The sequence below is a fragment of the Olea europaea genome, unplaced genomic scaffold (assembly GCF_002742605.1).
Source record: "Olea europaea var. sylvestris unplaced genomic scaffold, O_europaea_v1 scaffold405, whole genome shotgun sequence".
NCBI classification, from domain to species: domain Eukaryota; kingdom Viridiplantae; phylum Streptophyta; class Magnoliopsida; order Lamiales; family Oleaceae; genus Olea; species Olea europaea.
Window position 1 is genome coordinate 95,224 of NW_019260152.1, and position 23,291 is coordinate 118,514.

The 23,291-nt window shown below is 32.7% G+C and overlaps 2 protein-coding genes across 6 annotated transcripts in view; one reads left to right on the plus strand and one right to left on the minus strand.

Annotated features, from left to right (window-relative positions):
• The first annotated feature begins 1,784 nt into the window (after nt 1-1,784).
• On the plus strand, nt 1,785-7,348 carry LOC111387477 (potassium channel AKT1-like). Its single transcript, XM_023012032.1, has 11 exons — nt 1,785-2,109; nt 2,758-3,123; nt 3,245-3,302; nt 3,388-3,705; nt 3,798-4,043; nt 4,132-4,230; nt 4,347-4,379; nt 4,481-4,666; nt 4,891-5,085; nt 5,178-5,253; nt 6,341-7,348. Exons 1-11 carry the CDS (start codon nt 1,901-1,903, stop codon nt 7,207-7,209), a joined length of 2,655 nt encoding a protein of 884 aa, XP_022867800.1. The 5' UTR covers nt 1,785-1,900; the 3' UTR covers nt 7,210-7,348.
• Nucleotides 4,973-23,291, minus strand: part of LOC111387478 — a 20,293-nt gene continuing 1,974 nt past the window's right edge. The window contains exons 6-13 of one of the 5 annotated variants that reach the window (XR_002701402.1): nt 22,454-22,577; nt 21,998-22,149; nt 21,573-21,896; nt 20,660-21,244; nt 20,262-20,381; nt 16,792-16,859; nt 15,096-15,220; nt 4,973-5,059 (exon numbers count right to left, since the gene is read on the minus strand). Coding sequence is in view for 2 of the 5 variants with exons in the window: in XM_023012033.1 (XP_022867801.1) it covers nt 15,148-15,220; nt 16,792-16,859; nt 20,262-20,381; nt 20,660-21,244; nt 21,573-21,896; nt 21,998-22,149; nt 22,454-22,577 (1,446 nt within the window). In the remaining 3 variants the exon portion in view is untranslated. Of the gene's footprint in view, nt 5,060-5,173; nt 5,242-14,900; nt 15,221-16,791; nt 16,860-20,261; nt 20,382-20,659; nt 21,245-21,572; nt 21,897-21,997; nt 22,150-22,453; nt 22,578-23,291 lie in introns of those variants that run through there. The other 4 variants (XR_002701403.1, XR_002701404.1, XM_023012033.1 and 1 more) reach the window with 4 other exon arrangements.

Below are 23,291 nucleotides of genomic sequence, written 5' to 3' on the forward strand. Positions count from 1 at the left end.
GTCTATTGTCGTACTTATATTCTCAATTTTTTTTTTATCATGTTCTTATCTCTAGTTTAATTAATTAGCAAATCTGATTCTTGATTATGGTTTTTGCTCAAATATTTTGTAATCATGCTTTGAAGTGGGGCAAATATCATATCGCATTTTTTTGTATTTATTTTTTATTTTGTTATTTTAAAAATATAAGGTGTAAGTAATTATTTCTATGGTTTCTAGTAGTCTTCTCACACGAAAATTGTATCAGGGATTAGATGTACTAATCAATGAAATGTTGAAAATAAAAAGCGATGAAAGAAATATTGAGGATATAAAAGAATTAATGAACAAAATTTAAAGTCCTAATGCAACTAAAAAGTGATGTAATAAAAAACATTGTAGTGGCAATATAATAGCCAATAATTTTATTGATTGATTGTAATAAATATACTTTGGAAACATAAAATATGTTATTTTTGGTTTATATTTTATTGAAGAAGGAAAGGATGGAAGATCACGGGTGCTAATTAAGGGTCATGATTCGTAATCAAAACCCAGCTTCTGTGGGTAAATTTCACATGCGTCACTATTGTTTGAGTCCTAATATTTTGAGTTATTAAATTTTGGAATTTTTTTTTTTTTTTTTTTGGGGAGAATGTAAGGTTAAATTGTAGAAAAAAATTTGGATTTATGTGTGAAATTATTTTGCCACTTTTTGTCTTTCTTAAAAAAAATAAATAAATAATAACTTTACTTTTCATACTTATTTTCAATTAAATATTTACATAATAAAATATTTTGTACATAAATTCAAAAAAAATTCTTACATTTTTAACCACACATTCTCTAAAAATCATTATTCAAAACATCATTATTAATTAAAGAATGACCATCAAACAAGGGCTTTATTAGGAAAACGTATGGCTGAAAATGAGTTTTTTAAAAGATGAATTTTAAAGAAATGGAGTTTAAACAGTTGGATCATTAAACTTTAATTTGTTTGAATTGATAATAAAAAGTCAATTCAAATTTAAATTTCACCACTTCATTAATTTCATCTTCTAGATAGACAAGAATTGCTTAATTGGTAGTTATAACACAACAGATCTTCCACATAATTGTTGTATGGCAAGTATCAACGTTATGTCATGAAAGTGTTAAACTCGAGTTTCGATGTCCAATAAAAAAAATCTCAATTGTGTCGATACATTTTGAAATATAAATTGATTCTTCTAAACTTTTAATTTAAAGACATTATCATAACTCTCGTTTAATCATTTTTCATTATAAGGTGCCACACGTGAAAGATTAGTTGTGATATAACTGCCAACCGTGAAATTTTCGACCAGATTGAAGGAAAATACGAGATAAAATGTGACGGGATAAAAATTCAAAGTTAAATTAAAGTTCACCAACGCAATTAAGACAAATTAAAATTTAGACCCTATTTGAGCCATATTATTTTCTCATTAAAATGAAAAATATGACAGTTATTCATCATACCAAGTTACTATATTTGACTTTTTATCTCTTATGTGGAATCTGTATCAATTATATTTTTCATTCTTATTTTTACAATAATGTTTCGTTGGATGTTCAGTGACGGTTTCTGTAAAAAAAAAAAAAAAAAAAAAAGGAGGAGAAAATTGTCAAAGGCCATTTGCCTCAACTCTGACTTTTTTTCAATAAATTTTCTTGAAAGTGAAGGCTGTGGGGACAGGGCCCAAAAGATTCGTAAAATATTCGAAAATAATAATGTACCTCTAATATAGAAACACAAAAATAGAGGGATTGTCCCCCCAAGTCTTGGGTTTTCCTTTTACAACGCCTATATATAAATACAGGAACATTCAATTCGAAGACAGAAACTGAAAAAACTCAACTGGGAAATTACCAAGTTTCGAAGAGAAAGTAAAGGAAAATGGGTGATTTGCTTCGTAATACTAATAGAGATGGACTAGGGTTGTTTAGGGTTTCGATGTGTGGCGGTACTCAAGAAATTGAACCTATGTCAACTGAAGGCAGCCATTATAGTCTGTCTACTGGGATCCTTCCTTCTCTTGGTGCGAGAAGCAATCGTAGAGTCAAGCTCCGAAGGTTCATCGTTTCGCCTTATGATCGCCGCTACAGGTTCTTCTTCTGATTATTTCTCTATATCTATTGATATATATATATATATTGCATGTTCTTGCAGACTCACTCTTGTCTCTCTTTGGAAGTTTGGGGTTCGAGATATCGTGATTTGGATGGACCGGGCCCACAGAAGTTTTTCTACAATCTAATATAATTCCCGTTAATTATACATTTGTCACTTGTTTTACTCCTTGAAAGCACATTTTTCTAACTAATTCAAGAAAAAGAACTTTTCTCCGTTGATCTTCTTTGACATTTTTAGTTTTGGTGGTTTTTTTGGTTTTTCTTGATTATGTCGATGGAGAAAAGTGGAATGGATACTGCTTTTTTTAGTGTGCTTTTTGATTTCGAATAGTCATTCATTGGCTGCCTGTTTTGGACTTCACCTACCTTGTTTTTACTGTTTAGAAATCACTTGAGAACTTTATTTGGAATTTGGAAATCAATTTTAATTCTTATGTTTGGAACATGGGAACTGATTCAATTGGAATGAAGTTTCAAAGTTTGATTTATATACTTAGTTTTGAGCCGTATATGTTTTAAAATCCGTCTGTTGACTGTTAGACACCTGTTGGAATATGGAAAAAAAAAATCAGTTTGCCTTTTGGAAAATTCAACTTAGTTTGAATTGAATTATGTTTGTAGGATATGGGAGACCTTTCTGGTTGTTCTTGTTGTCTATACAGCATGGGTGTCACCATTTGAATTTGGGTTTCTTGAGAAACCAGAGGGACCTCTGTCCATAGCAGACAATGTTGTCAATGGATTTTTCGCCGTTGATATCATTCTTACATTCTTTGTAGCATACCTGGATAGAACTACCTATCTTCTTGTTGACAACCCAAAGCAAATTGCTTGGAAGTATGCGAGTTCTTGGTTGGCATTTGATGTGATATCTACAATCCCTTCTGAACTTGCTCGTAAGATCTCCCCGGGATCGTTGCAGACATATGGCTTATACAACATGCTTCGTCTCTGGCGTCTCCGGAGAGTTAGTGCATTATTTTCCCGGTAAAATACTTTATCCTCTTTTTTGTTAATAATTTTTTGCAGTATATGTCCATATTTTCTCAAGCTTATATGACGGTACATTATTTTTGTTTAATTTTCAATTTTTCTTTCTTCAAAACAGATTGGAGAAAGATAGGAACTTCAACTACATTTGGGTTAGATGTGCAAAGCTTGTTTGTGTAAGTTCATTTTAAATACATTAGGATTATGCTATCGAGAGAAATGTGGTCTGTTTTAATGAACTATCTTCTTTTTGTAATGTAGGTTACTTTATTTGCGGTTCATTGTGCTGGTTGCTTCTATTATCTTCTTGCTGCTCATTATCATGATCCAAGCAAGACATGGATTGGAGCAGCTATGGAAGACTTCCTTCAGCAGAGCATATGGGTTCGATATATCACTGCAATTTACTGGTCCATCACAACTCTCACTACCGTAGGTTATGGGGATTTGCATGCTGAAAATACAAGAGAGATGATATTTGACATTTTCTACATGCTCTTCAACCTTGGACTCACAGCATATTTGATTGGAAATATGACAAATTTGGTGGTCCACGGGACCAGTAAAACTCGACAATTTGTGAGTAATTCTTGTATGTATTGCTTCTCTATTGCTGTTGATTCATTTGATTTTGTCAATTTATGTTTCTGTTATTTTCCATGCAACACTAGAGAGATACCATTCAAGCTGCTTCAAGTTTCGCACAGAGGAATCAACTGCCTGCTCGACTTCAAGATCAGATGCTTTCGCATTTGGGGTTGAAGTTCCGGACAGACTCAGAGGGGCTGCAGCAGCAGGAGGCTCTCGATTCACTTCCAAAAGCTATACGCTCAAGTATATCGCATTTTTTATTCTACTCTCTGGTAGACAAGGTATACTTGTTTCGTGGAGTGTCCAATGATCTACTCTTCCAGCTGGTAATTCTCTATAACCGAGTCGATCATCACTGTTTATTTTTACCTACAAACTGATGTTGTTATAATGACATATTTCCTTATATTGAAGGTCTCTGAGATGAAAGCCGAGTATTTCCCTCCCAAAGAGGATGTAATCTTGCAGAATGAAGCACCTACTGACTTTTATATTCTTGTTACAGGGGCAGTGGTAAAGTCGGACATCCAAACTCTGTCTGTTTCTCATCATTTCTTATTGTAATCGAGCTCAATTGATTGTGCTAGCATATTTTTGGATTATATCATGATGTATCAATTGCTTTACAGGAACTGCTGGTTCTGAAAAATGGAGTTGAACAGGCAAGTCTGCTTTATAAATCCTAAGTGGAAATTCTCTGCACCTCAGAAGAGCGTTTTTCACTTTTACTTTAAAACCTCGACTGATTCTCAAATATTTTTAGGTTGTTGGAGAGGCCAAAGCTGGCGATCTTTGTGGTGATATTGGTGTACTTTGCTATAGGCCTCAACTATTCACAGTGCGAACAAAAAGATTAAGTCAGCTATTACGACTGAACCGTACTGCATTTTTGAACATTGTTCAGGCCAATGTTGGAGATGGGACAATAATCATGAATAATCTCCTTCAGGTCCATATCCCTTTCAGAGTTTCCATTATCTTTTGTAAACAACGTTGATCAAATGTTACCTGCTTATATGGCAGGTAAATATTACTAAAAACTTATTTCACAACATGAAACGTGTAACTTGAATCTTATGTGGAAAAGTAAATCATGGATGGTGAACATTAGTTCAAAAGTAGACTTAAAGCCGATCATAAATAACAGTTTTATCATTGACTTCCTTTCTTCAGCATTTGAAGGAGCTTAAGGACCCGATAATGGAGGGAGTTCTCCTAGAGACGGAGAACATGCTTGCTAGGGGTAGATTGGATCTGCCTCTCACCCTATGTTTTGCAGCAATTAGAGGAGACGATTTGCTGTTGCATCACTTGTTGAAGAGGGGTCTTGATCCAAATGAATCTGACAATAACAGAAGGACGGCTCTGGTGTGTGTCTTAATTCGTATGGATAAACTCTAATATAATAGCTTTTGAAATGCATTTTTCTCATCTTCATTTTCATCGTTTCATCTAATCAGCATATAGCAGCATCAAAAGGAAACGAAAACTGTGTGCTTCTTTTACTGGATTTTGGGGCAGATCCTAACAGCAGAGGTAATTTTCAGTTTTATCAAAGATTGATTCTATCTAATCTGCCACATCAAATAAAGTTCTTGTTTTTTTATCATACAGATAGTTCTTTTATATAATTTGTGTTTCGATTCACACCTATTTTTGTTCGTTAGCTATACACAATAATTTCTGAGTATGGCCTTCTTACTAAAATATTCATCATAAACTTTCCAAATTCGGATAATCTTTTATATTTGGCCATGTTTTACTAATTCTGGCATTATTTATGTATCAAATTGCCTTTGACAATTTTTAGTTGACTATCAATAACTGAATGCTTAATCTTGTCATCATATAACTGTCAATGAAGCACTAAACGTGCCAGATTGAATGTCGAGAGAGATCTGAATCTAATATTAGTGTTTTTTTTTTAATATATATTTCAATAATTCACTGGTTTCCCCTTTTTTTTTTATACGGGATAAGTCAAAGAAATTAAAAATTTCCATTCAATCTTCACATCAGTTTGCTTTCTGAAATCTGAAGTCAACTGCTTTCTTAAATGTTCCTGTATAAACATTATTATCAGGTCACCTTACTTTAACTGGACTGGTAGCCGACTTTCTTAAGGTCAATCTACAGATACAATTTGGATATAAATATTTATTTATAGACTGTAATGTCGCTTCATTTCCTCCACTTGTTTATTTAAGATCTATTATATTTAATATTTGGAGTAAGGCCTACACAATTCAAGGGACAGATGGACCTTTCAGGATTTCAAATGTCATTTTATCTCAACTGTACTTGAACTATTAGATAATCAGAGTCGATGATAACATCACTGTTCCCATCGCTATTACAGAACCGTACATGAGATTTTCACCTCATACGGCTCCTCAGAGGTCGCAAATAAATCCAAATGATTTTTGTCTCTATTTCTTGTTATTCTTTTATGTGGTGGAATAGATTCATCAAAATTATTCTTAGCAACATATCTTTGCAAGGACATTTTCATTTTTTATTTTGTAAACCGAGGTGGTAATATGGCCGACATTAAAGTTACTGTATATACGATGAAAGATTAATAAATTCGACTTCTGTATAATTGTTTTTCCCTTGTGTGTAGATTTAGAAGGAAGCGTACCATTGTGGGAGGCCCTCTTAGGTGCACATGAATCTGTTATCAGGACACTGTCTGATAATGGAGCTAAGATAACTTCTGGCGATGTCGGGCTATTTGCATGCACGGCTGCTGAAGCAAATAATTTGGAATTGCTTAAGGAAATTGTTCATCATGGGGGGGACGTGACGAAACCAAAGAGCAATGGACCAACGGCTCTCCATGTTGCAGTTTGTGAAGGCAACATTGAGATCGTCAAATTTCTATTAGACCGAGGTGCCAACATTCACCAACCAGATGAACATGGCTGGACTCCTAAGGACCTAGCTGAGCAGCAAGGACATGATGATATAAAGGAAATTTTTGAACAGTATAAACAGAACCAACCTCAACCCTCAGTCGCAATCCCTGAGCAGCGTCATGGGGTTCGGTTTCTAGGAAGATTTAAAAGCGAGCCAAGTATCACACCAGGGTCCCACGACATGTTTCCTCCACCAGATGGTTCGTGGGGGAGAGCACGTCCAAGGCGCAGGACTAATAACTTCTACAATTCTCTATTCGGAATCATCTCAGCAGCCCGAACTGGGGAGAATGACTTGCTTTCATCAGTAAATAAGGACAAAAGTGGGGTGGTTACAACAACTTATGCTGCTAGAGTGACTATAAGCTGCCCCGAGACTCAAGATTTTGCGGGAAGGCTCGTGTTACTTCCGAATACCTTCCAAGAGTTACTCGAAATTGGTGTGAAAAAATACGGGTTCTTACCATCCAAAGTCTTGACAAAAGATGGGGCTGTGATTGATGATTTAGTGCTCATCAGAGATGGTGATCATTTGGTTTTTTCCAGTGATAACAGAAACAAAGAAACTAGGTGAAGACAGTTTCAAAGTGAACAGAAGCTGACCACCCTTTCTCATTTATTTTTGAGGAAAAAATACACCTTATGTTTTATAAATTTATATTTTGTATATTACTTTTTGAATTTGGTTATAAAAAGCACCCTTTGAGGAAAAATTTACAAATATACACGCAAAAAACGACCCTTAATTGAGATAACAAGTCATATAAGGTAGATTGCTTTATGTAATATGTTGCATATCATTTTCTAATTATTAATTTTTAATTAAATATTTTTCTGTAAAAGATTTTTCTTCTTTGAGTGAGATCTATTAATTTATTTTCTTATCTTATAGACCTAAATTCGAACATCGAATCAATAAAAAATAATTCTAGTGGATTAATAACATATTGAACAATTCTTCATTTGATTCTTTAAATACTGTAATAAAAAAAATTAAAAAAGAATAAATGTAATTGTTGTCCTCTAATCTATAATTTTTGTTCCATGACTAAAAATAACAATAAATTAATCAAAACAAATTTTTATATGTTGTGAAATTATGAAATAATTATTGATTACTATTTAGTCTTATCAGAATATCTTGTTAAGTCTTACTCACTCCTCAGTCCATTTGTCGTAAAATTTGGACAAGAAATTAATAATTCGTTGTTTTTTAAATCTAGTGATTAAGATCAAGATTCAAAGGTTTAATCACAAGAAGTCTCGACTGAGAAGTAACGAATTTGAAAAGGGTAGATGATCATGAATTTTTGAAGAACTATAAAGTTTTTCAAATTTACACTTTTAAAGAAATTGAGACTAGTTACAGTTATCTAAATATACCGAATTTTAGTATTACTTTTACCAAATGACTATTTTTTTACTCCAAGTACATTTGTTCTTACTAATCTTTTGGTTATATTTTGCAATATTGGATTTATATGATTCATAAATTTTTTATTTTAGGCTGATTGAATCTTTTGTTTTAATAAATTAAATGCTTTTGAAAACATGAAAGTTTATGTTAGTGAAGAATATTGTGTTGCTACTCCTGAAAAAATACAACTTTATAAACACACTTAAAAAAAAAAAAAAAAAAAAAATATTGTGTTAATGCTCACAAAAAAGTAGGACTCTCATACTAATACAATAAATAAATGTTATATTGTTTTTCCTATAGAAAACAACTTTAAATATTAGTATTTATTTATTATATTGCTCAAAAAGAAGCATTAATTGTTAATATTAATATTTTAGAAGAATGTTGTAGTATTCTATGTATCAATGTTGTAGTATCTATCATTCCAAACTATAAACCTGGGTAAAAAAGTTCTTCTTCATTGATTGTATAATCAAAGGAAATTGTTGGATAATTGTGTCTGAGAAAGACTGAATTTTGGGTTGTATCGTATTTGAGACTATGTCTAAGGAAGTATCTGTTTTCATTATGATAGTAACTTAAAATCTAAACAATATCTATAATTTCTTGTATAATGGAATTCTTTATAGAATTTCAAACGATACTAGTGTAATCACCAATTTTCTATTCTAATTTGAATAAAGTCTTTTCTTGTCCTGCAACTGTAGAATCTGTTAGTTTAATATGTCTTTCTATTTTATCAGAATAATTTCTACTTGTAGGTCTTTAGAAATGAGTTTTTCAAGAAGAAGAAAAAATTTACAGATATGCTAGCGGAAAATTGAAGATAAAATGAAAATATTTAATTAGTTTAGATTATGAAATAATGACCATCATACTTAGTATAGAAAGCTTTAAATTATTTTTAAACACTGAATTTATAATTTTTCTCTATTTCAAAAACATTATTATGTGATAGCTCTTTAATAAACACAACTTAATATGAATATTATGAAAAAGCTTGTATTGATATTCCTAAGAAACACAAGCCAAGTGCATAAAATATTCAAGAAGATTATTATTTTGTTATTCCTGAAGAAATAAAAATTATATAAATTAATATTATAGAAGAATATTGTATTAATGTCGAAAAAAATTAATTTTATACAAGTCTATACCTGATAAATGTGTTAAAGCTAAAAAAGAAGCATAATTTACAAATAAACAGTTCATAATTCTAGAAGAATATTTGATTACTTGAGAAGAAAGAGTTTAATCATATTGGTGTTTTAGAAATAGTATTATACTTATGTTCTTGGAGAAGTATACTCTAAAGAATATGGCAGCGTTCCCAAGGAAACATGAGATATGTATATAAATATCATGCAAAAATTTAAAATATTCTATTATGTTATATAAGAAAGTGAAAATAGAAATTTTTGTTCTTTCACTTACTTTTGATATCTAGTTAAATTTATCACAACTTCATGAAGGAGAAAATAAAAGAATAATAGAAATTAATATTATTATAACATCAAGTTTTGCAAATCTAGTTAAAGTCTCCATAAGAGAATAATCAATGAAATGTGGAAGACAAATTTAATTATTGCTACTAATTTGTTCTCCATTAAATATAGAAGAGACTCGCAAAGTTTCTAAATTAATTAGTACACCATACTAACAATTGTGTAAGTGAAGCACGTCTTATACTGAATCAAAAGTTTAATTTGATTTTATTATGTTGCTATAATTCAATAAAGAACTAGGAAGTTTTTCAATCGAATGAATTCACGTATAATGCTTGTATTCTGTATTACAAATAGGTGATCATCGCTATTTAAAGTTGGGACTAAATCCTTACTCAACGAGTTTCTATTGCCTAGTTTATTCTTTACAATTAACAAAAAAAAAATTAGATAGATTTGTGCATTTTTTTCCTCCCTACATGAGATTTTCACTTACGTTCAAGAAGATAATAATATGGTAATTTAGGGACCATTATTAGCCAATTTTTAGCGCATGTTTATAAATTACTTATATAGACTCAAGTAACTTTTTATCCACATATTTCGAGAGACTCATAAGTACTATTCAAATAACGCCCCGAAAAAATTGAGAATAATTCTTTTTTTTTTTTCATTCTATATGCTATTTTTATTTTTTAAAGGGATAATTGCAACAAAAGTTCCAAACTTTTGAAACACTAGCAGATTTTCTCAAACCTTTCAATCGTTATAATCGTCACCCTTAACATTTCCAATCATTATATATGAGGCCATTTTGAACGGTTTCCATCCAAGAAGCCGTCAATTGACCACCAAAATCGAAATTGACCACCTTTTTTTATAATTTCAAAAGAGGTAAAAGTAGCAATCTTATATTCATCACATCAAACAATTAAAATAATTACATTAAAAAACCACAAAAAAATTAAAAGGAAAAAAAGGTAAAAAAAAATGTATCTTCTTCTTCCTCCCACCCCATCTCCAACCCCACCTAAATTTAAGAAAAGTAAGTCTTTGGTAACACTCTAGGGTTTATGAAAATTTGATGTATTACAGTTTGATATCAGAGCAGTGGTCTACCATTTTGTAGATTGTTATTTTAAAAGAAAAATTTATTGTTCAATTGAAGATTGATTGGTATTGTTCAAGTGAACAGTGCTATTACCCAAAAAAAAAAGGAAAAAGTTTATTATTTATTTATTTCAAGGTTAAATCTTTGGTTTAAATTGATTATAAATGATGGTAGTTTAGAATTTAAATTGTTATAGTTCAATACTAATATTTTAGCTTTCACATATCATAAATATTTGTGTTTAGCTCTAGCCTGAGGGCAGTGTTTTAAAATTTACCAATTAACAAATTCACATTTTAAGAGATTTCTTATTTCACTTATTATTGAGTTTTCTTGATTTGCAGATTCGCAAAATTGCAAGATTTTGTCAAAAAAACCTAAACTATCTAAGTAGGGCTTGGAGATTTAAGTGGTCCACTTGTAACCCTCTCCTCATCTAGAAGCTTTTTGATTGCACGGTATTAAATCAACTAATGAAAAACAATATTTTGAACAATTCCAAATTTAAGCAAATTCTATTTTTCGAAACTTTTGTTTTGAGAAAATCATATTTTAGAAAATTTCTAATAAAAATAAAAAATAAAGTATTTTCATATGCATTAGGAGTTTAAAGACAATGTAAAATTTTTAAAGTCTTAAACATGCAATGATATAAAGAATCTTGAACACAGGACGCTTAATATTGACCACTCCTCAATTGAGCTAAAGTATGGAATGAAATGTTATTTTCTTAGCATGATTATGAGTCATCTTGCTTCATATTATGAAATGTATAATCATGTTTATCTCGCATAATTTTCTTTTCTTTTATTTTTTTCCACATTTATACGAATATTGTTTGTGCAAGCATGGATCGAAATAGATTATAACTGAAGATTGAGTATAATTGAAGTTCTACTTGTCACTGATTAGGACTTGACAGACAACTAGGATGATTGGAATAGGCCAACATACCTACATTGTGCTCTAATGACTATCGAGAACTACATGAATTATAAAGTGAAATGGGAGCGAACTTTGTTGAACATCTTGAAGAATTCCTATCCAAGCAAGATCGTTCGGATATAATGAGGGGACAATCCTTTCGACATACCATCTTATATGCACTATGTGACCTCAATGGAGAAACGTAGCCTATTTTGTGAGGGATATGGATTATGGACTACATTTGCAAGAAGATTGGGATAAAATTGATTTTAGGGGACATTGTGAGGATATTATAATCTTATGAAACCATAGACAACAAGAGCTAGAGCCAGAGCTTGAACCAAAGCTAGAGGAGGAGCTTGATGAGGACCTAGAGCCATGGGAGGAGCTTGAATTAGAACCAGAAGAGGAAATCGAACCAATCCGGAGGAGAACCCCAAGCAGGAATTCGAGCCACAAACTTCATCAATTTGGTTGCATATTCTAAGCTTGAGTCATATATTACTTCAGATGAGGAGATTCCAACAAAGAAGATTCCCAAGATTCAAAGAAATTAGAAATAGATGTTATCTACTTATTTAAGAAAAATTTATTTATTTTGGAAACAAAATACTGTATGTAAAGATTTGAGAATTTGAAAGTTTTCACCATTATTATTATTGTTATTATTACTACTTCTTCTTCTTCTTTTGTGTTATCTAATATTTTTAAATTAAAATTTTATTTGTGTTAAGAAAATGTTGAGACAACAACAAAACCAAGCTACAGTCATCAGTGATTTGTTGGGTGTCATCTAAGATCTAGGTAGACAACAAGCACAAGCTAGTGTCCATAATGTAAACACCCGATGTGAGTTCTTTTCACCCTTCCCTCACGGTACTACTTCTCTATCGATCACCCAAGAGCATTTAGCCTTGCAAGGTAGCTCTTGTTGATTCACAAGGGATTCATCGTGTCCCATGCTACTCGGATCAGAATGTGAGCTAGTGATGCTTTTGGCTACTAACAACAACAATTAAATTGTAGAATAGCTCCGTCACTACAAACCCCCAACCTTCGATAGCAAAGCAGACCCATTGGCAACTAAGTAGTGGATAAGAGGAATGAAGCGAACCATCAAACATCTTTCATGCATTGATGCTTAGAAAGTTTTATGTGCAGAATTCATGTTGGTTGATGCAATAGGCCATTGGTCCACGCACTAGAACTGAAGCACAACAATGTGCTCTGGCTTGGACACAATTCAAGGAAAAAGTAATGGAAAAATACTTCCCACAAGCCTTGAGAGATCGAAAGGAGACAGAATTTCTTCAACTTAAATAGAGAAAGATGAAGCTCAAGGAATATGAGAGAAAGTTTAAATAGCTTTATAGTACGCACAACACCTAATGGACATTAAGGCAAAGAAAGCAGGGATGTTTGAACTGGGATTACACCCGGATATTGGTGGGATAATGGCATCTCACCAGTTTACCACCTATAGTTGAGGTTTCGTAAACTGCCCAAGCAATCTCAAATAAATTAGATATTGACCAAGCATTTCATTACAGTGTCGAGTCTTCAAGAAAGCGAAAATGGAATGGATCCAATGAAGAGAAAGGAGATGGACAGAACAACAAAATTAACATTGGATCAAGTTTTGGACAAGCTGTTTCGCCATGTCCAACGTGCAACAAGACATATAAGGTGAATGTTTATTTGTGAGTAATATATGCTACTGATGCAGTCAAACAAGTTACATTGCTAAAAACTGCAAGGAGGTCCAATCAAAGAAAGATAATAAGCAAGAAAAAAAATGAAAGACTAGAGTTTTTTGCTTTAACTCAAGATGGGATAATGCCTTGAAAATTTAGAGATTGATTTATTTTTTTTTTAAAAAAATTCTAAATGCTATTTTTTATATTTTTAAAAATTGAAGGATAAAAGTAAAATATGTTTTAAATTCTTTTATTTTCTTAGGCCAAATATTAGATTTTGATCGAGCGAGTTTAAGTTCATCAACATTTGGACTCTTTTTTGTAACTTGTAATTAATTAAAAATCTTCGACTCAAGAAAATGTTATTTCGAATAGATTAAGTCCAAGACATTGAAGTTCAAGGAATTTATCATTAGTTGGTAATTAGTTTAGTTGATTTAGGATTTAAGAATTATTTAGCAACGTGTAATATAGATATGTATCCTTTTTTTTTATTATTGGTTTAATATTAATCATACTACCATTATTTGAGACTAAATCTTCTACTGCAACTCTCTTATCAAATTAATTTAGTGGTGCAAAGCTCTTCCATTGTTACTGCACCAAACAGGGGCTTAGAAGTTTAGTTTAGTTTAAGTGTGATTTATTATTATTATTTTTTTTTCAAACCTTATTATTAGGCTAAATTTTGGTGATTAAATACTAATGTAATTACACTTTAAAGGTTTGGGGCTATCACTAAATTTTTTGTATCAATTCAACCAGTATGCACGAAAGCTGATAATCCCACTTTCAATAGAAAACTCATTTTATCCAATTTTTATCAGATTGTGGTGGTACACGGCTTCTTTATTATTATTTCACTAAAATTCAATTGCAAATATTTTCACCATAGATACCCCATGAAATCAAGAAAAATTTTCACCACAGATTATTTACACATAGACACGATCAGAGAGAGAAAGAAACATAGGAAAATGGTTTTCACGTGCATCATTTTACGGTCCTTCACAATTTTTCAAATCTATCAAGGTAAGATACTTTTGTGCAAATGATTTGTTTCCATATATTTTTATATTTAATAATTTATACATTAATTACCGGTAGGTCTAACGAAATGTGAACTCTATTGAATTCTTTATACTGAAATGTGAAATCCTTCGAGAATTCAAAATCACTTGGCTATCGATATACTCCATAAAAGTGTGGTATGAATTGTTTATTTTATGATTATATAATTGTCTATAAAAATTGTACGTATCTTATTGGGTATTTTTAAATACTCACTCTTATAATAATTTTACGAGTTAGTTCAGATGGATTGTATTTGTGGCAGGATGGTGTTGTGGTCTGCCAAGTGGATTGGAAGAAATAAAATTATTAGGTTTTCTATCTTTAATTGATTAATTAGTTTAATTTATGTTCAATGACTTGTTTATTTAAATAGTAGTTGGATATGTTTATTTCCAAAAATACAATTTTAAATGGCAGTTTAAATTCGTTGATATCCAATATTTTATTAAATAAATAAATTTTTATTGTTCCGCATTTAACGTAAAGAAAAGTCTTTGGTAAACACTCTAGGGTTTATGAAAATTTTATGTTACAATTCACTTTTTGACCACTCATTTCTATCTATTTATAATTTAAACCGTTTATAAACACTTCTCAAAAACCAGTGACTGATTCACATTCTTTGTTTATAGAGAAAAAAAATGAGATAAAATGAATTACAATGGAGGCTAGAAATAGTTCATCTACTCAAGGTGATTGGCATGGATTTGAACATCATAATATCATATCTGCCTATGCCACCCAGAAAAACAGAAGTTACAAAAAGATTTACGGATTAGTTAAAACCTGGTCAGAAGAATTACAGTGCACCAATCGTTTCTCGTGATCTACCAGCCAATTACTCAGCTAATGTCCTTTTGTCAAGGTAATCTGGAATGGGGAAGGCAATATTTTCGTCTCTCTTGCTTTTTCTGTAAAATTTATAAGTAAAACATTTACCATTTACAATCAAATCTTTCAACTGTCAAGAAATATGGCAAGTTATTTGATTATGGACATTGTCTCGCCCGGGTATGCCCGGTGTATTTGTACATGGTACATTTTTGATCTATATATTTACATTTACCGATCAAAAAAAATATGGCAAGTTTCTAAACATAACCCATGTCATTGTCAAGGCGAAAATTGTTAAATTTTAAGTTTTCAGAAATGGCCTTCGCCACATATCATCAGTCATTGTCCTCATCCCTATTCTCACCCCATACGCCCTGCATCCCAAGTCCCTCCCATTTCCCACTTCTAACCCCTTCCCTCTCCAACTTTCTCCCTACTATGAGCAGTTGAGACTATTGAACTAACAGGTCGAAACTCAAGAGGAGCTTGGGAGACTCAAGAGAACTGTCCTAGCCCTCAAGTAGGGAGAATGAGGGAGGGGATGGAAAGAAGGGGCAGGGGGATACATGGGAAGGGGGAGGGAAAGAGAGGATGCATGGGGAAGGGGAGATTGGATACAAATACAAGGGAGGAAGGAGAGGCATGGATTGCCAGGTGGGGATTGGGCGACGATGAAGATACATGAGATGTTTTGAGAATATCATGAAGCCATTGCACATAAAATTATTTAGTAGAGTTAATTTTTCATATTTATCCCTCCCCCTAGATCCTCCCCAAACAAATTCCAGAGGAAATACAGACATGGACTCTGGATATTAACATAATCTTCTTATGAAGTTCTAAGTAGGATATATCATGTTGGAAACCCACTAAGAAACAGATGAAAATTTATGCATATCCATGTGTCTATTATATCGTGTCTGTAAGTTTTCCTCCAATTTTCTTGAAAGGTACGTATTTTTATAGATAAATGGTGCTGAATTTAAATTTAGTGTTATCAGGCTGTTCAATTACAATGTGATTTTGCACATGAACATGATATTCTTTTATCATATTTGATGTGTTAACTTTCATTCTCTATAATATTGTTCAGCATTGATTATGTACTTGAGTCTTAGACCAGCATTTCTGGAGTCACAGCTGACATGTGTCCAAAATTTTGTTTTTTCCATTTTTGGAAATGACCAAAAGAGTGGTAGTCACATCAGAGAGCGTGCAATACACATCTGATATGACACATAGTTTTCTTGAGTGTCCACACGTCTTAGTTTGCTATATAAATATTCCACAGTACATCAAAAATCAAATTTTCTAGTTACATTTTGGATATAAATCTGGATTTGTCTTCTCATCTTGGCTAGCCTAATTTAGATGATTTTAGTACATCGTATCTCAATTCATGAGCAAACAAAGAAATAAAAAATATTTAAGGTCAAAAAGCATTGAAGCCATAAGGAAAGTCTTCAAGCCATTAATAATGCCCTCATTTCTAAACTATATTTCCTGCTTTGCTGAGTTCCCCTTGATATTACTAATTCATTATGATTCTAGAGGATACTAAGTCTAAAAAAGAATGGATCAGCTCTGTTATAAGATAAATTGTTATAAAAAATAAATGAGAAACAATGAATGGCAATTGCAAGCATACCGGGGTTCCTTTTGTCTGGTAAGATAAACAAAAGCTCCAAAACCCAAAATGATCACAATTTTTATTACCTGAGAAGAGAAAAACTACAAAATGTTAACCGCTGCAATCTTCTTCGAGAAAACTGATACCATTTTGCTCTTTCTAGATCCACTAGGAAACTAATGCCGCAAGGAAACTGGCACATCTTGAAATTTATGCATAACTCGTGTCGTCAAGAGAGTCTAGTATTCTTTTAGCTCTAAATACAATTCACATGAGACGTATACATGATTCTGTGGCCCATAGATAGCCAAAGTGCCCATAATGCTCCATAGTGAATATTAGCATGTCTTAGTTTTCAAATAATTTGGGTTTCATTTCTATTTTCAACTGACTTTGAGGTAGGCTTATAATTTAGTGTTAGCAAATATGTGCATCAAATCAAGAAACTTTCACTTGATAACTTCTAGAAGTGGAAAATATTTAGTCAAGTATATTTCATCCTTACTCATAAGGTAGGTACATTATGTGCAAGGATTGTAGGTTATTTATGAAAAGAGTTTATCTGCACAACATAGTTAAGGGCAATTCACTCTTACAGTTGACGGTTCTTCCTATTTTGATAAGCCAGCAGCTTAGAGACACTCATTCGATCCATACCATTTCTGATTAGTCAATTCTTCTTGGAAAGATTAAAAGAGAAAAACACTTATCTAGGTTTCCATATGACAGTTAAGCTTAAAAACATAAAAACTTGATAACAATGAAGTGGTTTGTTGCACAACCTAACTATTGTAAGAGTATAGATGTAGACGCCCATGTAATGAGGAACAAGGGGTGGTGGAACGAGGAAGTTATATAGCAGTTAAGCTTAAAAAACAATGTTGCAGAAACTTTCAAATATAGAAAAGTGAAACTGGATGAAGGGTAAGTTATTATTAAGAAGGCATCTGGGTAAAGAGGAGAGAATTAAAGACTGAAACCAGGTTAAATGTATCAAATCAAACCAGAGTTTTTATGCCATTGTTATGGAATTCAAAGTATGGAGAAATTATTTTGACAAAATATTCAATAAAATCCGTAGTACGATCTTAGATAGAAATGTTAACCAAAAATTCATAGACGATGAATAAGTAAGCTGGAAAAAAGCAAGATTTGCAGGGAATTTTACTTAGAAAAAATTAAGGGAAAATTGCAGCAAAAGCCCCAAACCTTTGAAATATTAGCAAACTTTCCCCAAACCTTTGATTTGTTGCAACCGTCACTCCTAACCTTTAATTTGTTGCAGCCTTCACTCCTAACATTTTCAAACGTTGCAGGTGAAGTCCTTTTGGACGGTTTTCATCCACAATTTCGTCAATTGACCAAAAATTTAACTTTGACAACATTTTAATAATTTAAAAGGGGTAAAAGAGTAATTTCCATTTATTACATTAAATAATATAATAATTAAAAAATAAGAAATAAAAAACACAACCCCATCTCACCTCAATCAAGAGTCCTGGGCTAAAAACAATGTTCAACGTGACTCCAAAAATTTCCCAACCAATTTCTTTCAACTCCATCCCAAAACCCCCAAATCCTTGAGAACCAGTCGACCACGACTAGCTGAAAAATCATCTTCTTGCTGTGTTATTAATCTTTCTGCTATACCAGCTAAGAAATCATCGTCCTCCCCAACTAAGTTGAAAAGAGCAGTTATTACCACTTCTTCAACTGTGTAATTAATTTTATTGTTGGCATTGATAATAATTTTTGTACATCTAAATGCGGTGAAATTCGAGGTTTTGGAGGAATGGGAATTGGATTGTCAATCTTATTTGAAATGAACCCAGATGCGAGGAGGTTGCAAAGAAGAATATTTTGCCTAAGTTCTCGATTTTGTGTGCAATCAATATGAATTCACCATTGTCGACTTTTGAAATTGCTCATTTGGGGATTTTCTTTAGTTTCTTTGCTGTCATTGTTGAGTCTCAATAGAATGTGAATCCTTCACCGCGAATTATGCCTCCTCCTCCATCGCCATTGAATCCGCCCCCTCCATTCGTTTAGCCCCCTCCACCGCAGCCATGGAATTTGGGTTTGAGTTGGGGGTGGGGGTGAGAGGAAGAAGACAGGGTTTTTTTTTAATTTTTAATTTTAATTATTATTTAATGTGATAAATGAAAATTTACTCTTTTACCCCATTTCAAATATTAAAAATATGGTCAAAGTTAAATATTTGGTCAACTAACGGAATTGTAGATGGAAACCGTCAAAAGGGCTTCACTTGAACGTTTGAAAATGTTAGGGGTAAAGGCTGCAATAAATCAAAAGTTAGGGGCGACGGCTGCAACAAATCAAAGGTTTGGAAAAAGTCTGCTAGCGCTTCAAAGGTTTGGGGCTTCTGCTGCAATTTTCCCTAAAATTAATAATAAGATACATAAATGCTTTGGTGAGTGCTAGGGGGAAAAAATTGATATCAGGCATATCATTGATAATATTAAGAATATGTTCATCAGAGCAATCATGCGAATGAGATTTGTCGTGTCAGGATACTTGTAGAGAGTTCTCCATTATTCTGGTATTGCAACAAGATTTTGCCTTGCCTTTTTTGCTTTAGTTCGACAAGTTTATAAGACACATGAGACGGCATCCATTCGTTTTTCATCCATTTATGACAAAGAAAGGAGTAACTGGTGAGGATGAACTTCATATAAGATATTATCTGGAAAAAATAGAGAAGTCATAAAAGAATCTATGTGGTTGGAAGTTATCTACACAAATAAAAAGAAAGCTCCATAGAATGGTTATTAGATCTACTACATAATGGTATTGTATCTTGGGATATTAAACGAAAAATCCGTATAAAATAATGCAGCAAAATGAGTATGTTAAGATGGATGTATCCTGATAGAAAAAATAAGAACCGAAAAGATATACCAACAAGAGGAGAGGATACTTACACGGGAAAATAAGGGAATGGAAACTTATATGGTTGGGATTGTTTTGCATTGACTTTAATATTTTCATATTTCGGAAAGTGATATGATATTAGTAGAAAAACTTAGATGATAGAGTGGTAGACAAAATAAACATGGTTGCAAAAAGAAAATTTTCATTTGACTTTTAGTAGACGAGGCACCAGATGAAATGAAATTGGAAAAAGGATTATATAGCTGATCACAAGTTCATTGGCAATACGAATTAACTTCTTTACTTTGTTGCTATTGTCCTTTCATTTCTCTGTCCTCATCCATGAAGATCTAAGCATACTGTTCAATTTGTTTCTTATATTTTCCACAATTTGCTCCTAGCTTTTTCCATTTAGGTTTAAGTTTCTTCTTCAATATAACCCTCTTCCTCTCCCACAACCTCTCTAGCTTCTATAAAAAATAAGATTAGTGCAGAAAAGTAAGTCAACCACAATTCAAGCATGCAATTTTAATAGACCAGAATTAGTAAAAGAGATACTGACGGTATCATTAAGGATCACAAATATTTGCTATTACCTGTCCAACTAGTCCACTAGATGCATCATCTGGAGAGCTCTCAGGTCCAGATTCTTGCTGATTGCAAAAATTTCTCTCCCTCATTTTAGTCTCAGGTTCATTTCTGAACGGCACATTACACTGATATCATCAAATCAAATCAGATATGTCAGTAACCTAACCCAAAAGTTTCCACTTGCATCCAGTATATATCTCAAGCAATACTTATACTCTTTTAGAATTGCCTAGAGGCGTCTAACAGGTTACAAAAGAAGCAACCACTAAGTTCATGAAGATAATAGTTACCATAAGCCAAAATAACTTTGTACATATTAAATTGAAAGCTTTTACACGATGGAATTAGAACTCTCTTCTTGAAACTAAATAGAACCTGACTTGAACTATCACAGAAATTATACCTTCTCTGCCATTTGTGATTTCGAAGAATATTTCTTCTCTTGGCGAGTTCTGGCTTCAATATGGCGACGTTCTAGTATTTTCATTGCCTTCTTACCTGCAGTCGTGATACATAAGCGTTGTGTGTTATCTGGGAATATCCATATACCAGATCTTTCAGAGGAATGATATTCCTTTTCATAATATTCTACTGATTTTGTTTTCTGGTTGGAAGCCAATTGATTATAAAGTTTAATTGAACTCTCCAATCCAGTTCTTGTATCTACTCCCTCTACAGCTGAAGAATTGGAAGAACACAGCAGCACATCAGAGGAATTATAAGCTTGAACAACTCGCAATTGGTCCTCGTTCATTCTTCCAGAACTTGTTGCTGTTCCCAAAGTGGATGGCCTCATAAATTCAACAGGCATTTTTTTACTTTCTTTCACAGTTAGTTCTCCTTGAGCGGCTGTAGATATATCCTCAACCTTTGAATCTTTTCTTTTAGACAAAAAAATTGTTGTACTTGACTCCAAATTCTGAGCAGAGTGAGATGGTTCAGTGACACCCAAAACAATATCTGCTCCTTTACCGATATTAGCTGGGATCTGATGAATAATCCAAGTAATACAATGATCCTTTAAGAAGAGATTATTATTGAACCACTTGATATAAAAACTTAAGTTATTAGAGAGTATCATATGTATATTATTTTAATATTGTCTTCAACACGTCCTCTCACATGCAAGGCGGTTCAATTTTTTCCCCATTAAAGCCTAACACGTGGTCAATTCATTTAAATGGGCTGCGTTGAGAATTGGATACCATGTTGGACATCTTGATCTAACCGTTCAAACTGTTAGAGGGAATCACATTTATATTATTTATATTGTCTTCAACAGTATTATACCACTATAAACTATCACAAGGAAGTACCTGGACTAGATTACTTTCGAAGGCACTAATCATTTTTCTCACATTGCTAGGGGTTTTTCCCAGGGGACATTGATGCTCCGATTTATGAATAGGATCATCTTGCATCTTTGAGGTTGCTGAAGTACTCGTTTCAGGGATCTGTGATTCGCTTTCCAGCATGGATGAAACTTCTTGATCAACAAATGGTATTGAAGGAATAGGAGCAAGTGGCAAGTGGGTTTCAAGTTCCACTACTGGTCCCCTTTGATCTACTTGAGGAAATTTTGATTTGACTCCATGTCTAACTGAAGAAGATGAAGCACCTTCATGAGGATCTGCAGCATTCTAAAACATGGAGCCTTAACTGTTAGGCCAAACCAAGCAGCTTGTTTAGACTTTTCTGTATAAACAACAATTGATTATCAAACAACTGATTAATCCTTAACTGGGATTGGACTCTCAAGGGTGCTTCCTTCTGTACTCAGGTAATCAGATTGAGGGTGAACTGAGGAAGTAGAAGGTTTCGCCAATGAACCACCTTGTGGGGCTACAACTTCATGACTGATTACTTCTATGTTAATAGATCTTGATCGGGAATCTTGAAATATTCAGAGTCGTACAATCAAGGAAAAATCCTTCAGCAAAGATGGTATTTATAAACATTGATCACTGGTGTCATTATTCTTTATTCAATCTCCTCTTCTTTTAGAAATTTGTGAGTTCAATTGCTTACACAAAGATAACATTGATGGTATTCTTTCAAAGTCATACAATCAAGGAAATTCCTTCAAGAAAAATATTTTTATATAAAACATTGATCACTGGTGTCATTATTCTTTCTTAAATTTTCTTTTCTTTTAGAAATTTGTGAGTTCAATTGTTTGGACAAAATAACAACTAACCTGAGACCTCTGGCATATTGGGTATGGATATCTCAACAGGATCACTGGTGGAACCAGTGACTTCTGAATGTCCGATGTTAATGCTGGGATTCACATCTTGTTTCTTCTTCAATACAGATTCTCTCTACATAAAAGAGAACAAAAGTACAATTTTGATACCACCAGAAGAAAAATTCAACAGAAACGGAGTAGAAAACAAATGTTTTCAAAACTGAGATGCAGAAAGTTCAACGATTCTCACAAACTATGGCTTTATTCTGGTATGTATTTTTGCAAGGACAATTTTCTATAACATAACATGACTCACTGTTGATGTAAAGGCATTCTTCAGGACTCCATAGACTTCCTCAAAAACAATTAAATACATTTTCTTACGTGTAAGAAGTATTTTACATACATAACTTGTATCTCACATTCATCTGCACAAGAATCAAGGGCAAGTACTAAATGTCGATTACATTTTTCATTATAGGGGTTCCATATGATATTGGTTATGCTTCTTTGATTAGCTCAGGAAATTATGAACTGGAGGATTTGATTTGATTTTTGTCTGTGTGTCTAAAAGAGATATCCTTAGGGTGTGTTTGATGAAAAATGTCAATTAAGGGCCTGTTTGATTAGGTCATTTTTCCATGGAATATTTCATTTTCCACAATTTTTCTTGTTTGATTGCAAAAATTTTCTTGGCAATTCATTCCCCCCCCCCCCCCCCCTCCTCCTCCACGTCACTATTTTCTCTAATTTTGTGGAAAATCAATTTCCATGGATTTGGCTAGAATTGGTTTTTCCAGCTTTTTGTTTTTTTTTTTTTTTTTTTTTTGGGAATGGGAAAAAATTT

Coding starts and splice junctions, on each gene's coding strand:
- LOC111387477 (XM_023012032.1), top strand. CDS start 1,901: ATGGGTGATTTGCTTCGTAATACTAATAGAGATGGACTAGGGTTGTTT. Junction 4,044..4,131: donor ATGATCTACTCTTCCAGCTG/GTAATTCTCTAT, acceptor CTTATATTGAAG/GTCTCTGAGATGAAAGCCGA. Junction 5,086..5,177: donor ATAACAGAAGGACGGCTCTG/GTGTGTGTCTTA, acceptor TCATCTAATCAG/CATATAGCAGCATCAAAAGG.